At 52.3% G+C, this 13,803-nt stretch overlaps 1 protein-coding gene across 1 annotated transcript; it reads right to left on the reverse strand.

Moving 5' to 3' along the window:
- Nucleotides 1-563: 563 nt before the first annotated feature.
- Nucleotides 564-12,614, reverse strand: RHOG (ras homolog family member G). The gene is made up of 2 exons (XM_081153826.1): nt 12,529-12,614; nt 564-1,773 (listed from the first exon to the last, which is right to left on the reverse strand). The coding sequence occupies exon 2, from the start codon at nt 1,703-1,705 to the stop codon at nt 1,130-1,132; it is 576 nt and encodes a 191-aa protein (XP_081009952.1). The 5' UTR covers nt 1,706-1,773; nt 12,529-12,614; the 3' UTR covers nt 564-1,129.
- Between the last annotated feature and the right edge of the window lie 1,189 nt (nt 12,615-13,803).

The following is a 13,803-nucleotide window of genomic DNA, read 5'->3' on the forward strand; positions in this document are numbered from 1 at the left end:
AAGTCCATGGCAGATTATGATTCCACATGGCGCCTTGCTATGTCCTTAGGCCTGAAGTCTCCTATGGCTGGTCTGAGCCCCAATTTTGGTGAGCAGAAGTGACTGAACTATCCCTGTAATGACTCCAGGCCTGGAAGCTGAGATACCTGGGAGTCTTGGGTGGAGGCAAAGGCCTGAGTTCTAACCCCAACTGACAGTAAAGATCTTTCCCCTTGGGAGTGTATGGGTACAACTCAGATTTATGACCACTGAGACCACCTGCCTGCAGGCTAATGGCTCTCTACCTCTCCCTTTCTGAACCCTAGATCAGGAAGTCTTTCCTCATGCTTTGCATCCCAGTCCACTATAGAATCTGTGGCTGGGCCCCAGAGCAAGACTGGCCCCTCCAAGGGAGCCCAGAGCTTTGTTAGGGAAATTTGGGGGTAGGGGGGAGCCACAATGAAGCCTATTGTCTTCTGTCCCCTCTTACAGGAAACAAAAGGCTCCCAGTCTCTGGGGAGCCCTAGTCCATGCCTGTCCCCTGCCCAACCCCCAATGTCCAGCACACAGGGAGGAGCCAGGGCCACTGGAGACAGGAGGTTTTATTGATGCTGATGGGGGTAGGAGCCCGGGGGGTGGGGTGGGCTGAGTCAGTCAGCAATGCATAAGGCCTGGGCACATGGGGGCAAGTTAGGGCACATTCATCTTCTCAGGATTTTGTGGCTCCTTCATTGGGGGAGAGAGCATCTTGAGGGGGAGCAATTTGAAGAGCAGCAAGGGAGAGAGGTTAGGGATGGCTGAGAGCTCCTAACCTGAGAGAAGGCACCAAAATAGGCAGCAACATCTGTGTGGAAAGCTGGATCAACTGGTCAGTAGGGGGAAATGGGGAGGGGGCACTGGGTTGACTTCTTGGGGAGGGGTCCAACCTTGGCCTGGGTGAGCTCTCAAGAATACCTGGTATTTCCAAGCACATTGGGGCAGGACCCAAAGCCCCTTTCCCTGTGGGCCTCCTTAAGGAGAAACAGGCATTCAGGGAGCCCCCTGGCAAGGGGTGCCAGAATTAGTCCTTAAGGCACAGCTGAGGGGCAGATAAGGCGCCAAGGCACAACTGGTAGGGGGGCAGGGGCAGCCTCCAAGCTGAGTGCCAGGGTCACAAGAGGACACAGGACCGCCCACGCTTGATCGGTGTGGGGTTGAGCACAGCCCGGACAGCCTCAGCAAACACTTCCTTGACGCCGTCCTGCTGCAGGGCTGAGCACTCGAGGTAGCGCACAGCATGGATCTGCTTGGCCAGTGCCTGGCCCTGCTGCGGTGTGATGGGCGCCTGGCCCTGCTCCTTGAGGCGTCGCAGGGTGTCAGGCTGGGCTCTCAGGTCCTTCTTGGTGCCCACCAGGAGGATGGGCACATCGGGGCAGTGGTGGCACACCTCCGGATGCCACTTGTGCCGCACATTCTCATAGGAGGGTGGACTGGCAATGGAGAAACAGATGACAAAGACGTTGGTCTGAGGGTAGGAGAGTGTGCGGAGGCGGTCGTACTCCTCCTGGCCCGCTGTGTCCCACAGGTTCAGGTTCACTGTGCGCCCATCAACTGCACTCTGGGCGCTGTAATTGTCGAACACTGTGGGGATGTATTCCTTGGGGAAGGCGTTAGTTGTGTAGCAGATGAGCAGGCATGTCTTGCCCACAGCTCCATCACCCACCACCACACACTTTATGCTCTGCATCGTGGGTGCAGCTGCTGCAGTGGAGGCACTGCCTCCTTCCTCTTCTGGGCCCCTCTGGATGCAATGACCTATGAACAGAGGAGAGGGACACTCTTGGTCAGGACACTCTTGGGAAGACACAGAGGGAAACAACCTTCTGTTCTCTTAACCTTTCACCATCTTGCAACCCCATCAAGACAGACCCCAGAGAGACAGATACACAATGAAAGAGAGGCTCTGAGATCAAGCAAAGATGCTCAGGTATAAGGAGGCTGGCCCTATAATATGTAAATATATTGTGTGGAGCACGTAAATTCTGGTGCCAGACCGACTAAGCTCAAATCCTAGTTCTGCAATTTCCTAGCTGCGTGACCCTGACAAATTACTTAACTTCTCTATTCATTGGTGATTAGTGGGCCTCAGTTTTCCATGTGTAAAATGGGAATAAAATAAGACCTACCTCATTGGGTTATTAAGAGGATTATATAAGGTAACACATAAAAGCATTTAGAACAGTACCTGATCATAATAAGCATTCAGTAAGTATTGGCTACCTTTTTTTCCTCCAGGAAGTATTGGTACGAAAGGACGGTATACAAATGCAGGGTTCAACCTACAGATCCTCTACCAGATATGGACCCCTCCCACCAAGTAGACTGGAGAGGGGTTCTGGCACACAGTGCTGTCCTAGGTTACTCTGAGATGCAGCCATGGGTAGAGCTGCTCCCAACTCAGGACCAGCCCTGCCCAGTGCACTGATGTTTCAACTCCAAACCCAACATCTTGGCTACTGAGTACAATCCAAAAGGTACAATAAGAAACCTGCTGAGTAAGGAGCACAATTCTCTAGATAGCTGTCCTGTAGAAATCCAGGGTGGCCTGGGGAGGGGGAAAGGAGGGACAGCTAACCCCACTATTTTTATAAGCACAGTAAACCCTATTTGGCCACACATACCCAGGCTGGCAACTCAGTGTGGGGGAATATGGGAGACTGAGCCAAAGCTAGGATCTGGTTGGGAATCTGGGTATGTAATGATGAATGAGGCAAAGGGTGTGGCTCCCAGACATCAGCATCTTCTCTCAAGATCCTTAGTGGGGTGAGGCAGATCCTCCAAGCCCAAGAGGGATGAACAGAAGAGTAAAACAAAAACTTGATTTCCCCTTACTTTTCTGTTGCTTTTTTGAGACCATGGCATGTACCTCTGAAGATTTCAGGGGCTTCCAGACTCGGGCAAAGAACACAGTGCCATTAAAGCTCTATCGCTGAGAACACATGCTGGAGTCAGATTGGCCAGGAATTCTAATCACAGCTCCACCAACTAGTCATGTATGATCTTGGGCAACATATTAAGTTTCCTGAGCCTCAATTTTCTCATCTATAAAATGGGGGAAATCTTGCCTATTGTGTTACAATCGCTCAGAGTATGAAATGAGCTAATGTGTAGAAAGTGTTTGGCCTGAGGCATGGCACATAGGAAGTACCAAATAAATGGGCTGCTATAATTATTAGTGGGGTATGAGAGAAAGAGTCCCAGCTCCAACCATTACCCTTGTTCCCTTTGCAGCTTACAGGGCCTCAGGGTGAGGAACTGCTCTTTTGAGTTCTGGAACGGAATAGAACTTCCGGAAACCCTGTGATTATTTATACTGCTGTGGCAAAGGTTCTCCTCTTATTGGCTACTTCCTCTTGGCCATGAGGGACTTTTGCTAGCCAGTAAGTGACTTCCTTTCTCTGACTCTCTCTCACAACCAGATGCCTGCATTCTGGGAGGGGACAGCCTGTTTTATATCATTTACTTATTTTTAGAGAGAGGGGAAGAGAGAGAGAAACATTGATATGAGAGAAAAACATCAATTTGCTGTGTCCTGCACGTGCCCCAACTGGGTTGGGGATCGAACCTGCAACCTAGGTATGTACCATGACCAAGAATTGAACCTGCAACCTTTTGGTGTACACAACATCTCTCCAACCAACTGAACCACAATGGCCAGGGCTGGACAGCCTGTTTTAGATACACCCAGATATCCAAGTATTCTTTGCTCCACCCAAGCACCATCACCACTGGCCTATTTTCTCCATTTCGCTTTATATACACTGCAAGACTGCACCCTGATCTGAAAACCCCTTAACTCTCAGCCTGACCTCTCAAACACTGGTTCAAAAGCCTCAAAAATCAAATTGTGATAGGGGAGATCCCCCACTGGGAAGCAAAAAGGAACTCTGGTGGTGTGGGACCTGCACGGACCCAGGGCTTGGTCCCAGCTTCCTCCCAGGCCTCAGCTTCCCCTGGGACCAGCTGGGAGGGAAATGGTTTCATTCTATGAGGTTGCCTCTGGTTCCCATGAAAATATTTCCATCTTATTTGTGTAAATAAGTGTGTGTGTTCAACCTTAGGAGAGAGGATAGCCTCAGGGAATGGGTCCAGGAAGGAGATAAGGACCCTGTAGGGCAGTGGAGAGAATCTTAGACTGGAAGTCAAGAGACCTAAATTGTAATCCCAGCTCTGCTCTGCTGCTGACTCACTGCAACCAAGCCATGAGGCACTTTTACCCTCCCTGGGTGTCAGTTTCCCAGATGAAATGAAGAGAAAAATGTCTGTGACAAGGGCACTAGGTAGATGAAATGAAATATGCAGAGCCGTGAGAGGAGGGGATAGCATGATGGGGGTAGGAAAGGCCCCCAGGAGCACAGGGTAGGGTGGGGGTGGAGCGGGGGCTGAGTCAAAAGCATAAGGCCTGGGCACATGGGAGCAAGTTAGGACATATTCTTCTTCTAGGATTCTGTGGCTCCTCCCTTGGGGAAAGGGGAGAGTATGTTGTAGGGGTTGGTGCTGTTACTTGCGTCCTCTGAATTACCTGGCAGACCCTAGCATTTTGAGAGAACTCCTGGGCCTGTAAATCTTCAGTTCCACACAGAGTAGGGGCATGGGTGTGGCAGTATGTCTGGGAACTCTTCCCCCACAGGCCCAGCATTGGGCTGGCCCAAGCAGGAAGGCAAGGAGGGAACTCTGGAAGGCAGTCACAAGGCCCAAGACACTGGAAGTGCGGTGGCTCCAGGCTGCTCTCTAGGGAGGTGGTTATCAACCAGGGATCAGTAAATCAACCCTCAAAGGAGTGGGGAGGGAGAGGGCAGCAGCTTCCGGGCTGGCAAGGGAACAGGACTGACGCCAGAAAAGGATCATGAGTGAGGTAGTGTCCAGAAACAAGCAGAGCAGAGGCAGTGTGGTACAGGGTAAAGAGAAGCTGATTCCTGAATGTGACCTCTTGGGTTCACCTGCTGACTCTGCCCTTTAATAAAAAGCCCTCACAAGGTACAATCCTTTATAGATCACGTGGTATTGTTATTTGATCCTTATAACAACCTATTTACAGATAAGGAAACAGTGCAGAGTTAAAATAACCCAGTGTCACACCGTGAGTTAGCTTGGGAGTCAGGACACAAACCCTAGGTTTGCCATCCAAGGTCCTGTGTTTTCCTCAATGCATCACACAGCCTCCACATTACCCCCTACTAACCAACTTCGTGACCTTGAGCAAGTCAGTCGCTCCCCTTCCCGGAGCCTCAGTTTCTTCATCTATACAATAGGAATGCCAATACTTGCACTCCCTGCCTCAAAGGGCAGCAGCGAGGATATCGAGCATGGGAGTATGGGAATGAATGTACTTTTCGAACTGGAAAATGTTGTGCACAGAGGAGGTGACAGGAACAAAGCCTTTCATTCCAGGAGGCAGGAAGCAATGAATATGCAGGTGTCATGGTGGCATCAGTCCAGTACTTTATCCCAGACCTTATCCTCTCTCCCAGGACAACTGTTTTCTTGGAACTCCTATGGCCTGAACTGGGTCAAGTAAGTTCCCACAGCTCATTTAAGGAGAGCACATGCTAAAAGGTAGGGTCTCACCTGTGCCACATAAGAAAAAGGAACAGTCAGGGCTACAGGAGGTCAATCAAGGAGAGTGGCCTGTTTGAGGTTAGGGGTCAACTGTCACTCGCTAGATGACTCTTTTTAAGAACTTTTGTTTAATAAGTAAATTAATGGTTGCAGATCTGTATAGTATTAGCCAAATTACAATGACCTGCCCTGACTTTTTATTCCCAACTTAATTCAGATCATGCCTAGTCCCTCCTCCTGGCATTCAGAGTTCTTTGTACTCTGGTAGGGGTTTTGGAGTCAGCTAGACCTGGGTTTAAATCCTAGTTCTGCCACTTATGAGCTAAGAAATAAAACCAACCTCATAAGGTGTTATAAGGATTAAGTGCATTAATGTACAATATATGTGTATAATGTAGATACTTTGCAAATATGAGTTCCCAGCTCCCTGCTTCAGAGGGGTATTCACTGTCTTCTGTAAACAAGCCTCTGAACTTTTACTCGTCTGCTGCAATTCCCTCTTGCCTCTCAAATCTTCCTAACTCCTCAAGTCCTAGCTTAAGCCTCAAAGTCCCATGAGGCTACTGACTTCTCCTTTCTTTGAACTTCCATAGCATGTCCACCCCTTTTAACCCTCCTTTGGCTCTGTGTGATTCTCCTTCCCTAACAGTCATACATAAGTTTCCTAGCTTGTACATGCCCCACAATACTGGAGCTTGAGCTCCCAACTCTCCTACAGAAAAACTGAGTACAGGGTTGAGTACACAGGAGTGTGCAACTACTGCCTTCTGATCTGCTTGCTTCTGCCCCATTACTGAGATCTGGACAGTTGCCCCAGAAGCCCAGAATTGAACTAACACTCCCACGAGCAATACTGCAATGCTGAATCTTTTTGGACAGCAATGGCAGCCAAAAGCTTTGACTGGGATAGGCAAAAATCTCTCTTCCCAGTATCAGCTTTACCTGGCAGGGAGCCCAGCCTAGGGGAACACAGCCCATGGGGGCCTAACTTTGAGTGTGATCCCTAGAGCCCAGCTTGTAGCCAGTGGGACCTTGTCTTGGGGTGTGCCCCAGGCAGGCCCAGAAATGGGGAGAGAAAGGAAGCAGAGGATTGCCTGATTGCCAGATCTCTGTGGCCGTTAGAACAGGGGAAGTGTCCCAATTGGGAGTGGGGGAGGGGAGGGATGGGCCCTAAGAGATGGGGGAGTGTGGAAGCAATGGGAACCAACTTACCACAGCCTTTTAACCTGCATCCCTGATATGGGGATCCCCTTATGCAGTTCTCCCCAAAACTCATTCTAACTAATTCATCTCTGGGCATTCTGATCCTGAGCTCTGGTCACATCACCCTGATCCTCCACAAGGAGTATCCACACTTTCTTCCCCAAAACATACCAAACAGCAAGCATTATTTCCTGTTGCCATGGGAATCCAGCATTTCTTCCCCTCTTCCATCCTCCAACCCCCACTGGGCAGCTCCGAAGTCTCCAATTGCCTCAAGAGACCCCACCCTTTGGTTCTCCAGGGCCAAGCACCATTGCCATCTCCTCCAGGAAAGTGTTGGCAAATCACCCAAGTCACAAGCGACTTATCCCATCCAAGGTCTGGTCCCTGTTTCTCTCACAGGCACATTGTATCTTGCATCACATGGAGGCAGTGCTGAATCTTATCTAGACTGGGAGAGCCCAGAGGGCAAGGTCCTGGGGGATCTGTCTCCTTAGGCTGAACATAGTCAATAACTGAACTCACTTGTACTTCATGTCTTTGCACATGGGAGTTCCTCCTCCTGGAATTCTGCTTACTCCCTTCTGATCCTCCTGGCCTTTTGGGGCCCAGATCTGTTCCCATCTTCTCCAGGATGGCAATAGCGACCCCCTCTGCTGTCTACCTTCCCCAGCACTGTCTGCACTGTTCACTGCACTGAAATAACTGGGTGCTTCATAAGGAGGTAAATCTGTCTTTCTGCTTACTTCCAGAAGCGCAGCAGAATGCTGAGAAAAAGATACAGACTGACACATATCTCCTCCATCAATTCAAACTTTGATTCTGGGAACAAGTTGGAGCTTCTGTGCCCAGGAAACACAAGACATGGGCAATCAATTTCCTTCTCCCGCTGAGAGGCACAGTTTAGGGTAACGAACAAACATAGGCTAGATTGCCTGGTCTTCCACCGGAAGGGTGAGAGGGATGAAGCAGGCACAACTAGGCCAGAGGTGATGAGGAAGATGGGTAGGAAAAGTAGTCCTGATAAGGCTAAGAATTAGAAATATCGGAAGACCCATGGTCAAGAGTGAGGCAAGGTCAGGGCCAGTGCTGGAAATGGCTTCAGAAGCTCTGCAAGTCTGATTGTTTGTTTGTTTGGAAGGATGGAGGAGAGGTGATATGAAGAGGCTCAAAAGGGCTGCAGCTGGCTGCAGCTGGGCGGAGAGGAGGAAGCTGGGGGAGACATGAGATCATTGCGGGGCTGGGACCAGGCCAAGGGCTGAGTTTCTCTCTTTCTTCCCCTTCTCCCCATCAGCAGGGACAGACCCAAGAGAGTCTAGTTCCCAGCCTTAAAAATAAAACACCACACTGGAGAACTCTCCACCTCTTGCCATTCTCCACCCTTCCGCCCCTGCGGAGGTTCCTGCGTTGCAGCAGGTAGGGTAAGAGCCAGAGTCGACTCTACCCACTAGGGGCTGGAGAGGAGGAGGAAGCAAGGCAGTTGTGGCTGGGAAAGCGGCGGGGAGAGGGAGAGGATGGGACTCTTTCACTAGGTCCCAATTCCCTTCCTTCTCTCACCATTCCCAGTACCTGAGGTGCTCCACAAAGGGTGAGCCCCAGAGCCAGGACAGCTCTGCCTGGGGGTGCTAAGAAGGCTGTCCCCTCCCCCACTGAGCAGCACAGAGGAAGGCTGAACACTTGCTTCCTCCTCCCTTCCCCCTAGCGGCTCAGCAGTCCCGGGGCCCCACGAAAGGCCTGTGAAGTGGCACTTCCTTTGCCTTTGCTCATTTCACACGAGGCTGTACAAAAGCACCATCCTCTCAATCCTGCCTCCCCAACCTGAAAATACCCACAAAGAGACCCAGGGCCACACTGTCCCTTCAACCCCGCCCCAGGCCTGAGGGGGTTTCCACAAGGGAAAAAAACATCAGGGAGGAAACTCCGGCATCTATTTTCCACAGTCAGTAGGGCAGAGCTCGAGCAGGGCACACGATGCTCCCTCATTTTGCTGTCCCCAGCAAAATCCCCGACACTCTCTGCCCTCTCCTCATCTCTCAACCTATAACAATCCTTGGGCTTTGAGGAAAGGGGCCACAGTGCCTGTCCCTGGACAGATACTTAGAGACCACTCAGGCCTGTCAGATCAAGGCTGGCATGAGACAGGAGGGCCCACAGTACAGGCCACTGCTATGAGAAGCCTCTTGGTTGAACTAGAGTCAGAGCTATCAGTACTCTATGCTCTGTGGCGGTATTGATAGGCAACTCCTTCATGTTGAAGCTGAGTCACAAGACAAAGTTTACCAGAATTATAAAGAGAGTTGGGAGCAAATCCAGGACAAGAACCTAGGTCTCCTAACCTTTCTCCACAAAAGAGAGGTGAGGATTGTTACTTGGGCCTGGGAATGAGCCCACCATCTCTCTGACCTCATTCGGGATGATCCTATCATGGTTTACCCCTTCAGGAAATGGGCCAAAGGGGTCAGGTTGATGTCTGAGCCCTTTTTGCTTCTAAGTTCTAAAGCTCTCATGCCTAATCCATAGTGGGGCATCCATGATTTACAACTGACATTATTAGACAGACAGCCATCCTGGCCCTGCCCTAGCTGAGGAACTCCTTTAGCCTCTAGCTCCTGGGGAGATGCCCTCCCCCCATAACATGAGGACAAAAGAGGAAGCTGGACTCTGGACAGGAAAACCAATCTGCTCTGGGGAGGTGGCCCAGGCTTTGTCTTTGGTTTCCCTCCTCACAGACCTCTACAAGCCTCACCACTAATGGGTCTACACTGTGTATGGAGGGAGGGATCTTCAATCTGCGTCCTGGCCCCCATCCTCTTCCCAAATGCCCATCTACCCCATTCTGATATCTTCCCAACTGTCTTACTATAGCCACAACTTCTCATACGTTCCTGCTCACGACCCCCTAAAAGCTCATATCAGTCACCTCATTTGCCCTAACATCTTGCCAGAAACAACTCTCCAGATCCTAGATTCCCAACCAGGATTTGTGACAATCTCACATCAGCCTCTTCTTTTCATCTCAGGACCTTGACCTTATTTCTTTAGCCAAAACTTAGGTTGCAGGCACCTCCCCGCCTCCCATGATATTTACCATTTAGACCCCTACCACCCTGGTCATATTTTTTCCAACAATTAGCTCAAACCTTCATCGGGACCAGATCTTGCCTAGGAGAACCCCTGTCTAATCCATTCTATTTTCACCCTCAGAGACCTGTGGGTTTTAGTTATGCAGGATCCTAAAATAAGTACTGGGTTAGCAGGCTGGGAGTCAGGACTCCTGGGTGGTTTTTCACTGAGCTGTGATGCTGGGAAAGTGCCTTGCATGCACATCTTTCCCCAAGAAGGGGTTTTATGTATGTCCCTAAGATTCCCTCCTGGGGCCAAACCCCATATACCTCCCAGAAATGAGAGTAGGAGAGACTGGAGGGTAGAAAAAGGGACAATTCATGGGAAAGGAGCAACAGTGAGAATGGAAATGAACAGAATAGGAACAGCCTTCAAACCTAGCGGTGCTTGAGAATCCCAAACGTGTAGCACTTGCTCCCTTCCATTTCTCCTTTTTTCTAGTGGACAGAAATGAAGAGTAAACGGAAGGAGACAGAGGGAAGCAAGATCTCACAACATGCACCGCAAAGGCTTGAGGAAAGAGCTCTAGAATGGGGTCAACATGAGCTTACAAAACGTATCTGGACTAAAGTTAGACTCAGGAGAAAGATAGGGAGTAGGGTCCTATTTAGGACAAAAGGGGGAATACTAAGGATGCCTGAAGGCAGAGGAGAGGGGTCAGCAGACTGCAGAGGGCTTCCTGTCACCAAGGCCCTGATGCAGCCCAGTGCACGTGGGTACCCAGCCTGGGCTGGACCCAGAAGACAGCAGAGAAGGGCAGATACCTTTGGCTCACACCCCTCTTCTCTTCCTGACCTAGCACTAAAACATTAAGACTGAAGTTAGACCAGCTATAGAATTCCCTCCAGAATCCTGCCTTTGCCCCTTTCCTTTTGTTATATATAGCTGACCTGGTCTCATTCTCCCCAACACCATTGTAAAACCAGTAAGTACTGGAGTTAGGGACCTTCGGGCTGTCCCCCAGCCTCCACGCTTAGCCTCATGATCAAGCACCCAAGGGTCTGGGTGATTTTGATTTCCCACGGCCTCTCTTACCAGTCTTATTCCTGTGTCACTCTACCCTGACTGCTACAGACTGTTTCTTCCTGCCTAACCACAACCTCACCCACTAAAGGTTCCCTTCATTCTGCTGGCTTCCCCTGCTCTGGGCCCTTAAAAGGCTGAGGGCAGTTATTTTGTCTCCAAGAGATAAATATGTAGACACACACACACTTGCACGCACATACGCACATAGGAGAGGTTTTCCAGCCCTTTAATCATCTCTATCACTAGGAGGTTGCAGCCTGCCTCTCCGAGCTGGGGAGGTTTGAAAAGACTCTCAAAATCATCAAAGATCTGACCCCAAAGCTGGAGATAAGTGGCTGAAAGGAAAAGATACAGAGAGAGAGATCAAGAAGAATGAGGAAAGATGGAAGAAGCAAGAGTGTGGATATGTCTGCAGGAGCCAGAAGCTGGCCAACCAAGGGAAGGGAGTAGGCTGCAGGGGACAGAAATGGACAGAAGGGCAGGGTAAGTGAGAGGCCAGGGCCTTGACAAGACTATGTGTTTGGGAGAAAAGAAACTGAAGATGCGAGAAGAGGGTAATGGAGAGTTTGTGGGTAGAGTCTGAAGAAGGAATGGAAGAGGAGGGTGAAAATGTACAGAATTCAGGGGCTAACAATGAGGGGTGGTTGTGGGTGGGGGGAAACTAGGAGATGGTTCCCAAGCATTTCCCAAGCCCTATTATTCTCTCCATCTTCTGAAAATAGTGCTGCTCTCAGTGATCTCATCTTGTCAAGGGCTATCAGTACCTCTGAATGAGAGTCCTTCCACCACTTGTCACAGGACAAGTCTAGGCCCTTTCCTTCCTCAGTTGACCCACAACAGAGCAAGGCCAGGCACCTGTCGGTTAGGCACGGGTCAGCCAAGCACAGCAGATGTTTGCTCACTAAATACCTGTTGCTTGCTTCCAGGGATGAAGAGGTTTGGTCTTAGAAAAAACAAAAACAAAAAAACCGACCATACAGAGAAGGACTGCGGTCAGCGGGGCTCCCCGCACCCTCCTCCTGAGTGCAGAGGACCCTTGGCTCCAGCCTGAGAGCGGGGTCTGGGTTGGCAGCGAACTTCCAGGCAGGGAGCTCTTCCTCTGCAGGGTAGGGCTTCGGAGGCCAGACACCGCCCCCCTCTCAAGCCCACAAATGTCACAACTGCCGCAGCAGTGGGAGCCCCATCTCCAGCCCAGGGGGCACCCTACCCTCGCAAGCTTCGGAACAACCCTTGCAAGCTTCGGAACAGAGGAGGGCACCCCACCTCTGAGTGCCACATCCTAGCTCTAAACTCTTCCACTTCATACTTTTCTCTCTGAGCGGCAGACTTCCGATCTCAGGGGTCCCTTGCAGCTCCTGGGAGCCAGTACAGCCCCCCACCGTGCAGGAACCCACCCTCTCGGGGCCGCCGCCGGCTCGCCGTGACCGGGTGCCCGCCCCGCCCGGCCGGCCGCGCCCGCCCAACTTGCAGCGATCCCAGAACCTCCTACCCGCGGCCTCCCGCAAGCAAACTTCCTGGGCCAGCGCCCGTGCCCAGCCCCTGGCCGGCTGGGCTTCCCACCCCCGGACCCCCAGCCCGCCAGCCCGCGCCGGGCCTCACCTGGTGCCCTCCCCGCCGCGGGGGAGCTGGGGGCGGCGGCAGCGGCTGGCGGCTCGAGAAGGAAGTGAGAGCGGGAGGCCGGAGGAAGTGGGGGGGGCGGGCCAGGCGGACGGGGCGGGGCGCGGGGGGCGGGCCGGCCGGGGCGGGGCCCAACCGCACCAGGAAGTCCGCAGGCCGGTTCCCCCCACCCTCTCCCCTGGCCGATCGCGGGCTCCCCCACCCCGCGCCTCTCCGTCCGAGTCCCTTTAGGTCAGGCCCCCCCCAGGGTCAGTCCTCCCCGTCTCCTCCTAGCCACCCCCACCCCGGTAGAGGCCCTAGCCTAGGCTCTATGCTTTTGTCCCCCTCCCCGTATCTCGCCCCCACCAACACCCCCGGGAAGATGCTGAAAAAAGGCGCCCCTAGGCCTGGTGCCTTCAGTCAAGCTAAGGGATCGAGAGATTGCCAAGTCTAGGGCCAGAATGGGCCAGGCTGGGGCATTCCCCACCCCTGCCCCGAGCCCCGAGGGAGTGCGGAGTGGTGAAGGGGTGGTGATTCAGCAACGGGAAGGCCCCAGACCCCTGGGGAGCGTGCAGAGACGGGGGTGGGGGGTGGGGAAGGGGAGCTGGCGTCAGCACCCGGGGAAAGACAAGATCAGCAGAGGCGCAGGCGGAGCCGCGGGCCCCCAAAACAGGATGTCGCATCGTCGTTCCGCACCCGGCAGTGCGGCGCGCCTGGGCTCTGGCGAGGGGGCGGGGCGGACCGAGGACCTGGGGCTCCGCTGGCCCCCTCTTCTCGCTGAGGCGCGCCACGGCTCGGGGCTGAAGGGCCCCACCCAGGCCTAAGATCCTGGCCAGGCCCAGAGGACTGGCGGGTGGGCGGACTCCAGGGCGCCCTCTGGTGCTTCTGCTCCCAGGCGTTGTGCGTGGAGCTCTGACTTGAGAAGCGACATCCTTGGTTCAACAGAAACTTTCTGAGCGCCTACCACGTGCAAAAGCTCCGTGCCAGGTGCTTTGCAGGAAAACTGAGAGGGGCTTAAGAAAGGCTCACTGTCTCCAAGAGGCTTTCCAGATAAAGAGAAGGAACAACTTCGAGAATAAATAGCTTCACCTTTCTGAGCCTCAATTCTGTCTTTGGAATAACTTCATCACGTGGTTGTGAAGATAGCATGAGAATAGATGTAAAAGGCCTTCTGTCAATGCCTAGCTCAAAGGAAAGAATGCGTTCCCTAAACACAATGTGCCTGCCCACATCTTTGGATCTTTGAGCATTCTATTTCCTCTGCCTGACTTCTTTTCT

The sequence above is a fragment of the Miniopterus schreibersii genome (genome assembly GCF_964146895.1).
Source record: "Miniopterus schreibersii genome assembly, chromosome: 12".
NCBI classification, from domain to species: domain Eukaryota; kingdom Metazoa; phylum Chordata; class Mammalia; order Chiroptera; family Miniopteridae; genus Miniopterus; species Miniopterus schreibersii.

Excerpts from the sequence above, each read along its gene's own strand:
- RHOG (XM_081153826.1), bottom strand. The coding sequence starts at position 1,705 with ATGCAGAGCATAAAGTGTGTGGTGGTGGGTGATGGAGCTGTGGGCAAG.